Source organism: Cinclus cinclus, chromosome 1, assembly GCF_963662255.1.
Source record: "Cinclus cinclus chromosome 1, bCinCin1.1, whole genome shotgun sequence".
Lineage (NCBI taxonomy): Eukaryota > Metazoa > Chordata > Aves > Passeriformes > Cinclidae > Cinclus > Cinclus cinclus.
Window position 1 is genome coordinate 128627303 of NC_085046.1, and position 17098 is coordinate 128644400.

The 17098-nt window shown below is 45.7% G+C and overlaps 1 protein-coding gene across 1 annotated transcript; it reads right to left on the minus strand.

The window, feature by feature from the left end:
* Positions 1-15336: 15336 nt before the first annotated feature.
* LOC134050157 (GSK-3-binding protein-like) lies at positions 15337-16865 on the minus strand. Its single transcript, XM_062503037.1, has one exon. It carries the CDS (start codon positions 16759-16761, stop codon positions 16165-16167), a length of 597 nt encoding a protein of 198 aa, XP_062359021.1. The 5' UTR covers positions 16762-16865; the 3' UTR covers positions 15337-16164.
* Between the last annotated feature and the right edge of the window lie 233 nt (positions 16866-17098).

Sequence of the window (17098 nt, forward strand, 5' to 3'; positions counted from 1 at the left end):
AGAACCAAGGAGCACCATCAACAACACAGGTCTGTCACTAGAGCATCACAGGCAATGAAACAGCCTGAGAAGACCTAGGGGGAATTTAGGGCAGGCCAGCTGGAGGTTCTCACCCTGATGATAGCACTAGCACATTAAATCATCCCACACTCAGTCAAGACTTGTCATGATGGGCAAATGGGGGGAAGGAACTTATCCCACCCCGTCTTGTTGTACCACAGAGAAATAAAATGCAGGAGTGGTTTGGACCTCAAAAGCTACAAGCCTTGTCTGCCCAAGCAATTAATGAGTAATCTCATGCTGATTTGTGAGCCTGACTGATAAGGAAAGAATGGACCTGGGCTCACCCCAGGGAGCCTGGAGGGGGAGTACTGAGGCCCTGCTGTCAATTGCTGCTGGTATTTGGGAGGTTTGGGCAGGAGCTGAGGCTATATGAACTCAGCTGAAGTGAGATCCTTGATGGGGAGGGACAATGAGAAAGGGACAGAGGAGAGTCCTCTCTCACATTGCTCAAAGTCACATTTAATTCACTTAGCAGTGAGAACCCACCATAATAGCAAAGGAATGAAATGAGAATGTGCAGAGAAAATTAAAGATGGCCTACTTTAATCAGCAAGTCTGGTTTGATTTTTAGAGAGTTGCTGCACATTGTGCCTGCAGAGACAATCCATCACTGTATAAAGGAGAATCAGCAGAAGGATGGGATTTTGTGAGTGCTTGCTCTGAGATGTCTAACACCAACTCCCATGTCGTGTCCTTCCATGCACACAGGCAGATGCATGGGCTGCTGCAATGCAGAGGCTGCTGGCTCTGTCTGTGCTGTCCATGTTTCCCTCCACCTGCTCCTCTGGCTTCCAGGAAACCAAGGATAACCCATGGCTTTGCTCAGCTTCCAGTCTCAGCCCCTACATCAAAGCTGGCATAGGGTTACAGAGGAAGGTGTCTGTGCTGCAAGCTTTCCAGTGGTCCCATCTTTCTGCAGGCAGCAGCAGCATCTGGCAAGTGCTCACCAGATGAAAAGGTGCACAGCAGCCCTTCACCTGCATTTTTTTGGAGACTGTGTAACTTGGAGCGCAAGATTCAGGCCAAATACAGAACAAAGCAGCACATGTATTAAAAAGTTTCAGCCCATGCAAGTCTGTGTTCAGGTGAAGTGGGAAGGGATATTACATGGAAAAAATGTCGCTTAAAAGCTATCACAAAGTAAGCACAAATTGATAGAGTGACATTCCTAGAGCACCCCACTGCTTGTGAGCCATGCCTGAAATACAGTTACAACCAGATGGGAAAAACTAGTAAGGTAGAGCTGAGACACGTGCTTTAACACTTGATTGTTTTTGTGACAGCGACTGCAAAAATAGTATGAAATGACATGACATGTTCATTATTTCTTTCTGACTTCAGGTTAAAAAGCAGCCTATGTTCAAGGAGACTGTACCCAAAGTTTCACACCCAACCTGATGATGAAGTCTCAGGCAGGCTGGGTCTCCTTTCCATGCATGGTCACCAATTGTAGATGCTTTGCAGGTTCAATAACCCCCTCACTGGTGCCTGGTGAAGGCTTCTGACTGTGCAGGTACCCTGAGTTACAAGCACCTGGGGAGCTCATGTGCTGTGGGGGTCCTTGGTCTGCAATGCCACTGGAGAATCACACAACATCACTGTGGATGTTCTTTCCCCTGCTGCTCTCCAAACAGGATCAAAAAGATATAACGAGATAAAAATAAATAGTGACAATGTAAAACTGGATGCTGTGCTTAGCTGTACACGTCAGGACAGTAACAGCAGATTTGAGATCATTACTCAGATCCTCATCATTTGTCAGGAAAAAAGAGGAAAACAATGTTTGAGAAAAAGCTGGGAGCCTCTGGCACAGCTACCCCATCTTCATGGGCAGCACCCTGCTGGGCAGAATCAAACCACGAACCCAGAAGTGTGTGGCAAGAGGGGAAAACTGCTTGAAACCAAGCTCTTGGCCATGAAAGGTTTGAGAATACACTCCATTTCTGGCCTATTGTGCAGGCAATTTTCTTCACTTCCTAACTTACTAAAAAACCTATGAGCTGTGACCAGATTTTTTGTTGCTACAAGCAAGTAATTCTGCTATTGACATGTCTATCTGTGGCACAGTGAGACCAGGCATTGCCTCCACCAGCTGAGGCTGTGGCCACAGAGAGCACTTCCCAGCTCAAGAAGATGGAGCCTGGTAGGTGGAAATACGAAAAGGCAGTGTCTTCCAAATCTCTCTCTGTATGTGCTCTGGGATAAATGTACAGCAGCTGAACCAATTGGAAGAAAAGACATTTCTGGTTTAATTAAATGAGAAGACTGAGGAACCAGATGCAAAAATAAAGAATAAAGAATAAAGAATAAAGAATAAAGAATAAAGAATAAAGAATAAAGAATAAAGAATAAAGAATAAAGAATAGCTGCTGTTTCTCCAGGAGATAACTTCAGAGCTGGAGGCTGGTTTGTGAATGGGCCACTTTCTCCTGATCCTGTCTGTGAGAAAACTACTGTGTTGTCTCTTGGCATGTAGGTCACTTGAACTGACATCGGTGGTGATCATACCCTTGCACTGGAGGGGAAACTGAGTTTTCCTTGATGGCAGATGCTGGCTCTCCTTGCAGTGCACACCAGGATCACCTGACAAATCCCACCAGGGTGATGCACAACAAACTTTAGGTACTGACAGATTTACAGAAAGCTGCTTAAGGTAGAAGGCAGCTGCACAGCAGATGTAAAAGGTGCCTGCACACTCTTATTCTGTTATGTTCAAGTCAACTGAACTAATAAGACGAAAGGCAATTTCAAAGTACCTTGCAGATTACCTTGTCCAAGAGCTTCTTAAAAGCTCACACAATTAAAGTTCATTTGATCTAAAAATAGGGCATCAGTCGTGACAGTGTGTAATAGCTACAATGTTTTAACCCAGGAGAATCAGCTCTGTTAAGTGTATCACCTTACAACTGCTGGCACCTGGGAATAGAGCCTGTGTTTCTGGGTCAGTCTTTCAGATTCGCTTTTGTCGGGCTTAAAGGGACTGAGCCTCTTCTACCTAAAACGTAACTGTACTGAGCACTCCAGTAAATCTAATGGTCAGGAACAGTCCAACAAAAGTCACTCGTGCAGCTGAAGGGAGAGCTGGTGTCTGTTACTTAGACCATCCTGAAATCAGTCTCTGGCACCCCATTTCACTGCAATTTGTGTACTATGGAAGTGTTTCTGCTGCTGAGTGATTTCTGTCGTTTCAAACCTGACAGTGCTCACTCTGTACCTCCTGTCCCACCCTGCAGAGCTTACCCTGGTCTCACTCCCTGGAGACTCTGAGACAGCAGAGTCTGAGAAACCCCTGGTCTGAGGGAACCTTACTCTTTGCTAGCCCGGTGGTCTGACTCCTCTTGGGTTAAGCACAAGACGGCTATGAGCATTATCTGTAAGCTCATATTAGAGGGAAAGTGCAAACAGCTTTTATCTCCACAAAGCCAGGCAGTGTGTCCCCCCCACTGGCTTGGGGTCAACAGCATCTATCTGAGAGGTTAAAAACTAACAGCCTCTTATCTACAAAACCTCTTGCAACACAGAGACCTGAGATACCTTGTTTTCTGCTTCTTGAGACAAAGACTGAGGCTTAGGTTGACACTTTAAAGTTTAGTTTTGCCAGTTGGAAGTTTGCAGGGGTTCATGTGTACCATCTCTGGCCAAACAGCTGCATCATGGGCTGCTGTTATCACAAAAGTGAAACCTGTTTAAACTGTCACCCTGCTATCTAGTATCCCAGCCCTGCTATGTCCAAGGAGAAGCAGGTAGTCAGTTCAAGGGCAACACTGTTTGCTTGATAAATATGGAGAGTACGGAGCAAGGAGTATTGCAACACTGCAAAAGGTCCTTAAAAACGTTTGGAGGATGAAAATTGCTGGCACTGTTGTCATTTTGAAGCTCAAATAATAAATGATTCAACAACCGTACAGTTACCATGGGGATGAATTCCCATTGAGCCTAAAATTACCAAGCTGCTGACACGGAGCTATTTTTAGTATCAGCAGATGTGTATCTTTAAGAACATCAGCACAGACCTACTACTGTGTGTTTGTGTATGCATGCCTGCTGTAATTGAGTTTTCTCATGCTAATAATAAAAGCAAAACCAAGTGAATGTCTGACCTCTGCAACAGACAATGCAGTGATTTAGGCTGGGGGTGGTAAGTGGAAATTGCAATTAATACCTGATAAATAAAGCATGCAAAGAGGCCAGATTGCCGGTATGTAACTGAACTAGTAAGCAGAGCCCTATCATTACTGTCAGCTAGCATGCTGCAGTAATGGAGCGTCTATTTTTGGTGTCTGTGAGTATCTAACGGGAAACACTCATCTGCCCTGTCGGAGCCCCGCGACACAGGAACACGGAGACTCAAAGCTGACACGAGCTGCTGGCGCAGATCCTGAACCCCACACTCAAAGACGTAGTTTGTAAGCGCTCTCCCTCTACTTCGCACTTGAGGGAGGTGCGAGGATAACCAGGCAAGGAGTCCCCCCGCAGCTGAGGCGAGGTGTGAGTCGCTGCCGAGCGGTGACACAGCGCAGCCGCTGCGGTGCCGGGCGCGGAGCGTCCCCCGCGCTGACTCACCACGGCCCCGCTCGGCTGCCGCCAGCTCCGCAGCGCCGAGGAAAGGAAAGGCCCTGCACCGCCGGCTCCCACCGAGATTTCCTCATTCACTCTAATACGACGGGCTGGAGAACGCACTTTTTTTTTTTTTTTTTTAATAGCCTCATTTTTCTGAGGGAGAGGCCAGAGGGTGGCTATGACACCTCTTTTGGTGATAAAAAGATTGGTTTGGTTTTGCCAAACACGTAGCAGGATAGACGTATCTCTGCTCGCCTCTTGGCACGCCACTGCAGTACATATGCATGCTAAAGGGGTTTGCTAGCAAACCAGCCAAGCAAAAATCAAAAGCAGTACATTGCAGCTGGGTAGGATAACAGGGCATTACAGGAGACAGTGCAGCAGTTTTGTTGAAAAAACAAACAAACAAACAAACAAAAAACCAAACAAGCTCTTCTCCTTTCTGGAAGGCAGGGATGGAGGCAAGGGAGAGGGCTGTGGTGGTTCAGAGCAGTGAGCAGTGCTTCTGCCTGCACTGCCATGTGAGGCTCTGGTCATGCCTCCCACAGAGAGCAACAGAGAATAATGGCATTTTCAATAAGAGAGAGGAGAAGAATTAAGGATCAAGAAAAGCCCTTGTCCCAAGACACATTTGGCAAAAAATGTGAATGGTCTACCCCAGAGCAAATTATGCAATGGGCCTGATTAAACCATTGATCATTCCCCATATTTGATATTTAATTGGGAAAGAATGGTGAGTTCCTCAGAGCTGGCTCTTGTGTTTGCCATACACACTCTGCTCTGGGAATGTACGCGCATCTGTTACAAATGTCTGACTCTGCTAAGAAATACCACAGTGCTCTGCCACCGTAGAAAACTCTGCACATACACCATCTTTTTTTTCTTAATATTTGACCCTATATAACTGAAACCTTGGGTGAGTTTGGTTTGACTTCAAAGAAGCCATCCCTGTGGAAGCTAGCCAAACAATATTCCAGGTGAGAAATTTAGAGATGCTGTCATTCAGAAAAGGTGAACAACTTGCCTATGCTTTTGGAGATTATAGTGAGAGCTTCAGGAGATCTGGACAGCTGAACTGCCTGGAATGGCCTTGCCCTGTTAAAATCATACGTGTGGGCTTTCTTATGAGTTTCCTAATGCCTTGCCAAAAGAATAAGAGGGTATATTCTGGGGAGCAGAGATGTACAGGGCACACAGTATGTCTGAAAGGTGGTCTCAGGCTCATGGCTTATCTGCAGAAAAGGATGTGAATTTAATTATGTACCAAACAGAAACTTGTCCTCACATTCAATTTTCATCTTGAACAACCAAAATTGGAGTGGTTTTATTGTCCAGGCACAGTGATCAGAAACACACAGGCACCGGCATAGAACAATTTCTGAGAAACCACTGGTACACAGGAAACTGCTTCCTGATACAGAAGGTGGTGTCAGCTCTTGTCAAGTCCCAAGGCACTGGTTTTACTGAGACAAGAGCTGCCACTATGAACACAATCCTAAGAACACAGGGGACTGGGAATCCAGGAAAAGGCTTTTTTCTTGGCCTCTTAGGAACAACCCTTGCCCTTGGGGCACACATGAACATTGCACTGGTTTGTTTCCTCTTGAGTCCAAAGGTATGTTCCAAATGATCCAGATGTTAGCCATGGAGGAAAGTAAGAATGCCCAAACCACAAATTTAACATCTGCTAACCTTTCTGTTCTTTTTGTCTGTCTTTCCTACTTCTGGAGAAGAAAGTGTGTGTGTCTGCCTGAGCAAGGAACAGTGGATATCCTCCTTGTCATAGCTGAGCAATCAGGTCTGGGGAAAGGATTCTACTGCTTTTGAAGCCTCACAAAATTCAGTGAGAAGTATCAGAATCTAGATACAGAAGAAACTGAAGAGAATGGTCTTTTCTATCATAGGACCCTAAATGAGAGTAGTAGTCAGAGTGAATGAACCTATGGCAGGAGAAAGCCTTGAAATTCCATTTGCTAGGGACTACATTCGCATAGCCTGGATTCCCTTAGTCCTAGTTGAGATTTAGTGAAACGCTGGGTGAATTCCATACACTGCATTGGAAAGGAATATTTTCTGCAAGCAAATGTGCCAATGCTGTGGGATCATAGGATAATTCAAGTCGGAAGAATCTCTCAAGAGATCTCAAATACAGAAACCTGTCCAAAGCAGGGACAGCTCTGAAGTCAGGTCATGTTAGTCTGTGTTTTCTCTGGTCTAATCAAACCCACCAAGGAGAGAGACTACAACCTCTGGGCAACCTGTTCCAGTATGTCTGTCTTTGTGGTAAAGAGGTTTATCCTTACATCCAGGACATAAGGATGTGGTAAATTATATAATCAGCTTTGCTGTACCCCAGAGACATCACCAAATACAGTATGAGTGTTAACAACTGAGTAACAGCAGTTATTCAAGGGAAGCTATTGATGCCAGGAATACCCAGGGCCATGAATTTCAGCTGTGAGCTATAAATGACAATGTAAATGCTGAAGTCTTTGGTACCAAGTACCAACAAAATTTTGTCATCTTTGCTGAATGTGCAGTCAAAAGAGCAGCAAGCCAATAGATGTTACTCACACTTAATTTTGTTCACTGTGATAAGGGTCAAAGTGCAGTAGCAACTAACTAACTTAAACAAAGGAAAAAAAAAAAGCAAGCTGAAGAGGAAGGTGTAGCTGCTACAACACCCGTGCTTTCAAAATCACTTTACAACAACCAAGAAGTCAATAACCACACAGGCTGTTTTATAGCCACAACTGTAGAAATCAGACTGGGCAGTGCTGTACTTCTCCCACTTCCCCCACAGAGGCTGAGACTTCTAAGTGGAGCATTGGACAAAAGGTTCAGATCTCAAGGGCTGGGCTGTTGAGGAGTACTGATGCAGGGCAAGCCCCCAAAATATGTCTGTCCTGTCACCTGTCCTGCAAACCAACAATCCCAGAGTCAATCAGTGACAGGAAAAAGGGTAAAATCCCAGCAAGATCCAGGCCAACAGCACACTAGAACAGAAGGAATAGCCAGTGCTGCCCACAGCCAGTGTCCACATTTCCACACCCTTTTGTATGCAGTCAGGGATAGCTATTCAAGCCTGTCTTAGTTTTCTCTGCCATGCAACTGCTTTTTCCCATCAGGAAGTTTGTTTGTACCTACAGTTCTCCAGATGGGTCTCTAACAGTCTTTCCTCTCGTGATGGGGCTCCACAGTCTGCTGTCAGTTTCAGTAACCTCTTTCTTTAGGAGTTAGTAAGGGGAACTGAAGCTTATGTACCCTTCTGGGTTTCAGTGTAGATCCTTTGACCTAGAGTGTCTAAAACAGTTTTTCCCCAGAGTTGTTCCCACCTTTGTGTTGGTTCAAATCTCACCTCTGTGCAATGTTTTCTCATCTTCTGTTTCTCTTTCTGGTCAGCTCCAATGTGTCATGAGGAGTCTTTCATGTAGAGCCTGACTTGCAGCCCCACATCTCTCTCCAAGGCAGCTTCCACAGGAAACATCCATTCCTATTCTTTGATTGTCAGTCCTCAGCATTAAAAGCAGAAGCCAAGGCAGTCAGGCTTGATGGGATGGTTGACCCCTCTGCTTCTCACAGGGAGAGCCTTGCTCCCCAGCCATGTTGATCAGCCTTTCACCACCATCCACACAAGGCAGCTTTGAATCTGAGCAGACACTGGCCATACAGCAGGGCAGCTCTCCTGGCTCAGAAAGCACTGGACCACCCGTAACTCATGCAGAGCTATCAGGAAAATCAACTGTAACCATGGCTAAAGCTCCAAAATCCAACAGCATGGAAGGGACTAACCAAGAAGGAGCCAAACTGCCAGACAGCAGGACAAGAGCTGCTGGGGGGCTATTCCACCACACAGCAGGTGATATGAAACAGCTGACTGGCATCCAAGATATTGAGATACCCAGAGCTCATGACAGTCCCTACAATTTTAAAGGTTTACTTATATGGGAGGTGGTTCTCCCCCTCTACTCTGCTCTCCTGAGACCTGGAGTACTAAAGGGGGCCTACAGGAAGGTTGGAGAGAGACTTTTGACCAGGGTGTGTAATGACAGGACAAGGGGGAATGGCTTTTTTTCTTTGCTGTGAGGGGGGTGAGGCACTGGAACAGGTTCCCCAGAAAAGCTGTTGATGCCCCATCCCCAAAAGTGTTCAAGTCCAGCTTGAATGGGGCTTTGAGCAGTCTGATCTAGTGGAAAGTGTCCCTACCCATGGCAGGGAATTTGGAACTTGTTGATCTTAAAGGTCCTTTTCAACTCAAACCATTCTGTGATTCTGTGACTATCACTTACAAAAGATCACATTTGGTGTCAATTTATTAATCTCCTCTGTTGATTTACAAGAGCTTAAATAAACTGAATGACTTGTGAAATTGAAATCACCCATGGAAAATCTCTATTGAGTTTTACCATTCAAGTTAACTTCCCCTCTCCAATTTAAAACTTTCTAAAGTTTGTGAACTTAAACATAGTGCCTCCTGGATAACACAATTCCAACTTCTATGTGTCTGGAACCATATTTGAAATTACTGAAGCTAAAGTAATTGAGACTTTTAATAACACATAAGCTAAAGCCATTGCAATAATAAGGTAGACCTGTATCATGCTGACTGCAAACTTAAGTCACTCCTGCATGAAGACATTCTTCAAAGTTTTATTCAGCATTGATATATACCTTTCAATAAGGATTTTTCTTTTGTTTAGGAAAAAGGTAAACCAAAAGCCATTTGAAATTCTATTTCTTACAATAATTTGGTAGTTCTGGTAGGGTTTGATCTGCTTTTTCTAAGGTAAAGCCTGTTCAGGAGCAGCAAGGCAAGCCACAAGCAGGACATAGGCAGTATTACACTAAAACACATTTGCCTTAACTTTTACAAGATAAAAAGCAAAACTATATTCTTCTATATATTTTGCTGTAGTTTTCCCCCTGAAATTTAGTTTTAAATCAAATTAATAGCACATGTCCTTTGTGTAAGTCTGTATTTTTTCTTAGTGTCAATAAAACATCTGCACATTTGACCCTGAACACAAGTACTACTTCAGCAAGTCACATTTGATCCACGCTTGTGTGTGCATATGCACAGTACCCAGGCTGAGCATGTTTGCTCTTTAGCCCCAAAGCATCTTTGTTTCACTGCAGATTGGAGAACAGGATCAGCACAAACCAAACGTGCTGTGAAAGGCTCTCCAGGAAAACAAGGGAAAAAGTGAACATCAGGGCCATGGGTCACTTCTAAACCCCTACTGAGGTAGGCAGTAGGATTTCCAGAGATTCTTGATATCTGTGGCCTCTCTTAAAAGGAAAGAAAAAAAAATAAAAAGAGGGAGAAGAACAGAAGAACAGATCTATACAAATGCAGATGTGGAAATTTATGTTTCTTATTTCCATCCTGCTACCAGTCTGGCATGCTCCAGGCTGACTTACTTCTTTGTATGAGAATAGGTTTTCTGTGTCCTGTGATCCAGAATCCATCTGTAGTTCAGGCCAGAGCTGACAGCAGCTGGGGAAGTTTGCATCAGAGGCATTGGAGGAAAGCAACTGTCAAAGCAGCCTGGTGAAAGCTAACAACAGACCAGGACAGCAAGATGGAAAACATTAATGTCTGGGTTTTTTTACCTTCCAAAACAATGCAGAGATGAGATACCACACCAGTGGGGCATACCCGTGCACTGACAGATAGGTATTGCTGGAATAGCAACTGCCAGTACTGCCTGCTGAGAGGATTAGGTGTCCCCCTCATCTTCCATTTTGCAGGAGATGCTGGGGATGTATGTACATGCATCCAGGCACCTGCTTCAACCCTGTGTGGTTTCCTCTGGAACACTAAGTAGTCTTGTAAACAAGAAAAGACATTGCAATGTGGATTTAAGAACATTAATAACCAAAATTTTCACTTTAACTGTGATCCCATGCTTCTGTAGATTTAAGCCTTGAAACTAGGACAATTGTTGTGATGCGGGTAGAATAAGCCCCAATCTCTTATGGTAAAATGCTTAGAGCAATAAATATTTACTATTAAGCCAGCCAGGATCCATTTCCTCTAATTAAAACATTTTTATCCTGGTGCTGTTTCATCCCTTACCACCAAACGAAAAATGTATTTAAGTCAGCACTGCCCCTGAAAGTGATCCCATTGAACTGGAAGACTACACTTCCCTGGACTGTAAAATCAATCAGAAATCATCTCCTGAGAAGCAGCTAATGATACAAGCCCCATAGTGTGCCAGGGAGTGCGAAGTTCCTTGGATAAGGACTGAAGTACCTACATGGGAGAAAAATGAAAGCAGGTCCATTTATTCTCAAATTTACCACTTGGTTTCCAAGCTCAAAGTTCCAGCAGGAATTTTTCCCCCAGCTTTAAAATCGTTGCTGCTATAAGATATGTACCTGGGGTTGAAATTGAACATATTAAACTTCCTCGTATAGCTCAGGAGCTTACAGCCTATCCTTAGCACCTCTTCATGAATGAAGTCCTGCCAAGTTGGTAATTACAAGGAGGACACAGAGAGACAAGGTGATTTTTACAATTTCCTTTGATTGCTCATGTCCTATCTAATGCCTGCAGTGAAGAGCACCCTTAGCTGGCTGTGTTACTCCACCAGACACCACCATATTATATAATGGGAAGCAAAAATAATACAATTTAAATACAGGATATTGCATAAGGAACAGCTAATGCTGCACGCCTCTGAATTTATGGTGCCTGATTTCCTGTGGCTTCCTCTGCTGTGGAGTTTACAGTGTTTACTAATGTGGCTTGGGCACACTGCAGCCTTCCTCTCTCTATGGGCACCAATTCTTTCCCAGCAGCTGCCTTTTGCCAAGGAAATTGCATAATGGCAGTTCTGCAGCTTTGACAAAGGTGACTGAGGTTAGTCATACAGCTAAAACATAATTTTTGGAAGAGAAAAAGTGAATCAAACTCACTGACTCAGGAAATTAGTTTGCTGATGTCATTTTTTTGCCCCCACCCACCCCCAAGGCATTTATGTAGTCATTGTATCACTTTAAGTGGTATTTCCCAGATACTTCTAAAAAAACCCCAAAACCAAAAAACAAGATAAGCAAAAAAACAAAACCAGGAGGAAATTTCCAGAGAATTCAAAATATTTTTCCTGTTAACTTTTTCTGTTCATTTCATTGCAGCTAGGATTTCTCTGATTTCTGTCCAGTGCTGTACAAACTGAAGGTGAGGGACACTTGTAACTTGCCCTCCAACTCACACTATAAGGTTTGTAAGGAGTTAACCAGATTGTGGCCACCAAGAAGTGACTGAGCTACAATATTTGAAAGTGAACAAGTACATCAAAAGCACCCACCACAAAGCAACTGAAGGGAACAAAGCTACTTAATATTTGGGAAGAGTTATATGACATGGACAAAAGACATGTAAAAGTGAAATTCTTCATCCACAAGCTGAAAAAAATTAGCCAGCTGCCTGGCTAAGGCAGGGAATGCAGGGTGAAGAGACAAAAATCATAGGGCCAGGGACTAGGAGGGAATGAGAAATGTTTTTTATATAGATATGGAGGAAAAGTCACCAACACTGGGATTGGCCCCAGCTGACCAGAACTAAATTGTACATTAACCAGCATACATCCTTCTTCTCCCTTATGCCTTCCATGAGATGTGCTTGCTATTTGCTTGAAAGGCTTCTTTTCAACCTCTAATTTTAAGGACTTAGGGTGAAGTCCCTACTTTCCCACCATGTTTATCATGCCCAGTACCATGTAAAAACAATTTTTTCAATAGATTCTAAGTGCTGGTACAATACACAATAGTGAGCTACAAGGGAGATGGGTCACATGAGGGAAATAGCAGACAAAAATCATTATACCTGCCAGACTTCTGGCTAAATTGAGTTACTTTTAAGTGCTCAGGGAACATGGGAGTACAAAGAACAAGATACAACTGGGATGCAAGGCTGAGTTTTGGGCAGTCAGGAAAAGAGTTGTCATATAGAGAAAACTCAGGAGGAGTTAAGCAGCAATCTAGACTACTAGTGAAAAATTTGTGGCAGCCCAGTGCCATGCTAGCACAACAGCATAGAGGCACATTGAAAGATGAGGTTGTGAGCCTTCAGTGCATTTGTTTAGAACATTATTTAAAATCAAGTTGGCCCTCAGAACATAAAATCCCCTGTAGATATAGTGAAATTAATTTCTTCCCCAGTGAATTGAAGTGTAACTTATTACAAAAATCTAAATGGTTTGCTTTTGGTTGTATAGCTCATGTCACCCACTGCAAAATCTGTGTGTTTTGAACAATTTTTTTTTCTTCACAGTACAGAGAAAAAAAAAAACAAAAAAACCCAAACAAACAAACAAACAAAAAAAAGAGTTAAAACCTAGCTAAATGCCTATCATGAAAACACTATTTTATTCCAAATTTAAACCCGAAAGTAAACTTGTATTTTCACTCATAAATGCAGAAAGTTTAAGCATACTGTGAAGGCCAAATGTATTTCCATTTTGCTTCTCTAGAAACCAACAACTGCCATTTGAGGACTGGTACAGACTTAACATACTAAAGAAACCCCACCTCTGACACAGAGATATATAAAACTTAGAAAAATTATTATTTCCCAGGTCAACACTTTTTATCTTGTTTGGGAAACAAAGCAGATGATGACTTTTATATCACAGTTTGTATGCTTGCATAGTGTGGCACAAGGCAAAGAAAAGGAGAATTTGCAACAAATCGACGGAAATGTTCTGGCAATACTTCAGTTGGTCCAACATCTTTTACAGTGTGTCTTCCAAAACCAAAAAGAGACACGCTCGATCTGTTCCCTTATGAAGGAGTGACGTGTTCTGAGTGACATTTTGAAGACAAAGACTTACGTGGAAGATGTAAGTGATGAAGATGTGTCATTGAGTTATGCAAGTTATCCAAAACAAGGGCCAAAATTCCTTTTAATGAATCATCACACACGCTGCATAACACTTAGCTTACTATAACCCTGTTCATATATACATCTCCCAGCCTTGCACAAAGGAGAAAGTAAAAGCTATTTTAGAAGCAATTTAGGAAGCTTAAAAACCAGCCAGTCACAGTGAAATTTATTAGCATCTTTTCTACGCCTCACTTCAACTGCCTCTTTATTGAAAAGTGTTATTCTAGTAAAATCCATAAAAGGAATGTCTCGAGGCTTTCAATGACTACAAAGGACACTTGTAAAGTTAGCTGTTCTCATTAGTATACAGGGGCTAGGGTTTGGGGAGGAGGAGCTGGGGGGACGGAAAGGAGATGCAAAATTGATGCATAATTATCACTGGCAAAAAGTTCAAATCAAACTCACCAGCTTTCAGAATTCCAGCTGACCCCCACCCATATACTTTTAACTGTAGTTAACTATTCAGGCTCCACCAGCTATGCCCAGCTTTTAGCTTGTTTCCTCGAGCTTTTTTAGTAATTAAATTACCTATCCCAGGATTCAAATTCAGCATCTGCACAGCAAATACCTACCACTCTGAGCACCTAAAGGACAAATACATGAATAACCAGTTCTTCAGTTGTGGCTAGTAGTTATATTTTTTGTATCTGCTATTGCACTTTTTTTCCCAGAGAAAGAAACAAAAAAATTGCAAATAAAAATTCATCTGAAGAATAACCTACACAGTACATCATCATAGTAGAGAGCAAGAACTAATGGCAGATCCGAATCTTTTCCAAGTTGTGCAAAATGCCACAAAAGCAACCCAAGTTATGAGAAAAAGGACTTCAGATGTTAGCAATTAAGGAGGTTCTAAAATGCACTGAACTTCTTTCTTTGCATTTTACATGCTTTGATATGGAAAAACTGCATTCAAGTTATAAATTAGTCAAGATAAAAAGCTAATAACATCACATACTGGTCCTAATGCAGGAGGAATTCAGTGAGACATAAAAACCTTCAGCATCAGTTTCTAGTAGCGGCTGTGGCAAAGAAAGAAATCTACAATATTTTGTAGATTTAATGTATTCATGAAAGAACTAATCACACAAGTAAACGTAGCTGCTCAAATTGCTCTCTTGGACAAAGGCAAACATCTTCCATTTTCTTTCATGTGGGATTGCTACCTTCTTCAAAGGAGAAGCTTTAACCTCAAATTGAGTGGGGGTTGGGAGATTGTTAAGCTCCAGTCTGTCTGATGTGTTCAGCTCTGATCTTGAAGCTAAATGACTCCTAAAAACCCAACATAGGATTTTACAAAGGAAGTTATTCAAAAATAGGTATTGGAACTTAATGACCACCATCAAATTATCATATTCTGGTTCACAGATTTTTTTTTTTTATTACTGTCTAGACTTCTCTTTTCCAGAGTATTTTTCCCCCCTCTATCCTCAGAGGGGGAAAAAAAACAAACCATCAAAACAACCCAAACAAGCAACCAACACAAGCCATGTTCCTTCTCCAGTACAAAATGCCTAATTTTTGTTTCAGTATGATTTGACTGATGAATTCCAACAGCCACACTCTTCGCTGCTCGAAGGGGCGTCTCACAGCTTACAAATGAACGCTGCTGGCAAACAAAGGGGCTCAGTTGCATCTCCGTGCATTAATAACCGGTGTCCCACTGCATTAGACTATGCGGATGGTTGTGGGGATTTTTTTTTGCTCGCAAAATGGAGATCTTACAACTGAAAGAAGATCAAGGGGGAACGTGCCTACACAGTTTTGTTCTCATGAAGCAGAATTCATTTCCCCTTAACAATGAGACACAGACCCTAAAATAAAAACAAGACCACGTTTATTCAATACAGACAGGTTAATTAAGACAGTAAGTCCTGTAAATCAGGAACACATTTCAAACGCTCCGGTACGAAGTGCATATATTTAAAATCAACAGCTGCATCTTGTACTTGAGCCATTGAGTCTGTCGGGGAAGGGTGGATTCAGGGCTTTTCTTTTTGGTAGAAAAAACTTGTTTCGGCTACCTTATGTGAACAATGCATCTCAGGCTCCATTCACTCATTCGTTGTAAGTCCAGCTGCCTTCCAGCTTTTATATTCACATTTTTTTAAAACTGCTTCATACAGTCACAACGAGAAATAATAACAATAAACGTTAAAATAACAACAAATAAACCCCCAACAAAGAAAAAACCAAACCAGCCCGGGAGGGGAAAGGAAACACCTCCCGCCGGGGTCAGCGAGGATTATTGCAAATGGCTCCTGGGAGACGGAGGAGCTCGGCGGCAGCGGGGGACCGGCGGCGGGGGGGTCCACGGCCCCGGCCGGGCTGCCCCGGCGGGGGGAGGAGAAGGAGGAGCTCCCGGGAAAAGCAGAGGAGGGAGAGGGGGCACGACAGCAGCCCGGGGCCGGCGGCGTGCGAGGCCTCGCCGGCTGCGGCTCGCCGGGGTCCGCGCCGCGGGTGACCTTGGGGCGGGGGGGGGGGTTCGGGAACCCTCCCCGCTCCAACCGGCACCGGCCGCCACCCGGACACACTTACATCCTGGCGGAGCCCGCACCGCGCTCCCGCGGCCCGCCCGGCGGGGGCTCCGTCGCCGCCAGCGGCCGCGCTCCTTCGCCCCGGTCACCGCCGCCGCTCGTCCCCGCCGGCTACTGCAGGGGCTGCGCCGCCGCCGCCGCCGCCTCGCCGCCGCTCCCCGCCGAGGCGCTGCCGCTCGAGGCCGCGGATGCCGCTGCTGCCGCCGCCGCTGCCGCCAGCTGCAGCCGCCGGACGGCTTCTTTGATGAGGTTGCCGGAAAGGATGAGCTGCTGCAGGAGCCGGTGCGGGTCTTCCTCCTCCGCCGGCCCGTCGCCCGGCCCCGGCGGAGGCTGCTTCCTCCGGCGGGCGGCGCTCCGCAGCCAGCCCCGTCCGCACAGCTGCTTGGTCACCCGCTGCTGGCCGCTCCGGTCCGGCCGCGGAGCCTCGACGTGTTGCGAGTGAGCCTGCGACGGGGCCGGTCCCCGCGGCGCCAGCAGCCCGGCCCCGGCCCCGGCGCAGCACCGCGGTGAGTAGGGGGCGGCGCGGTCGCGGGCGCTGCCCGGCCCCAGGTGCTTGGGGGCGCGGGGCGGCGGCGGCGCCCGCTGGGCGCTCAGCTGCAGCACCTCGCCCAGCTTGGCCACCAGCGCGTCCACCTCCTTGGAGCCCGCCTGTCCCACGGCGACCGGGCGCTCCAGCAGCAGGAAGCGCTCGCCCGGGCGGCACGGCATCTCTGCCGGGTCCCCGCCGTGCCGCAGCCGCCGCAGCGGGACCGGGGCCGCCGCCGCCGCCGCCCGCCGCCCCGCGCGCGCGCGAGCACACGCGGCTCCGGCGCTGCGGTCGCGGCTGGAGCTCGGCCCGCTGGCGTTGGTTTGTAAACAATGGGTGACGCGCGCGCCCGGGCACCTCCCACTGCGCCGGCCGAGGGGGGAGGGGGGCGGCCCTCCGGACCAACCGCTCCCCGGCCGCTCTCGGGGCCGGCACCCCGCTAGAGGAGGGCTCGGCCAAGAGCTCGGGGGCGGCTTCCGCCGCCGAGCCGGGTGAGGCCGCCCCGCGACCACCGAGCGC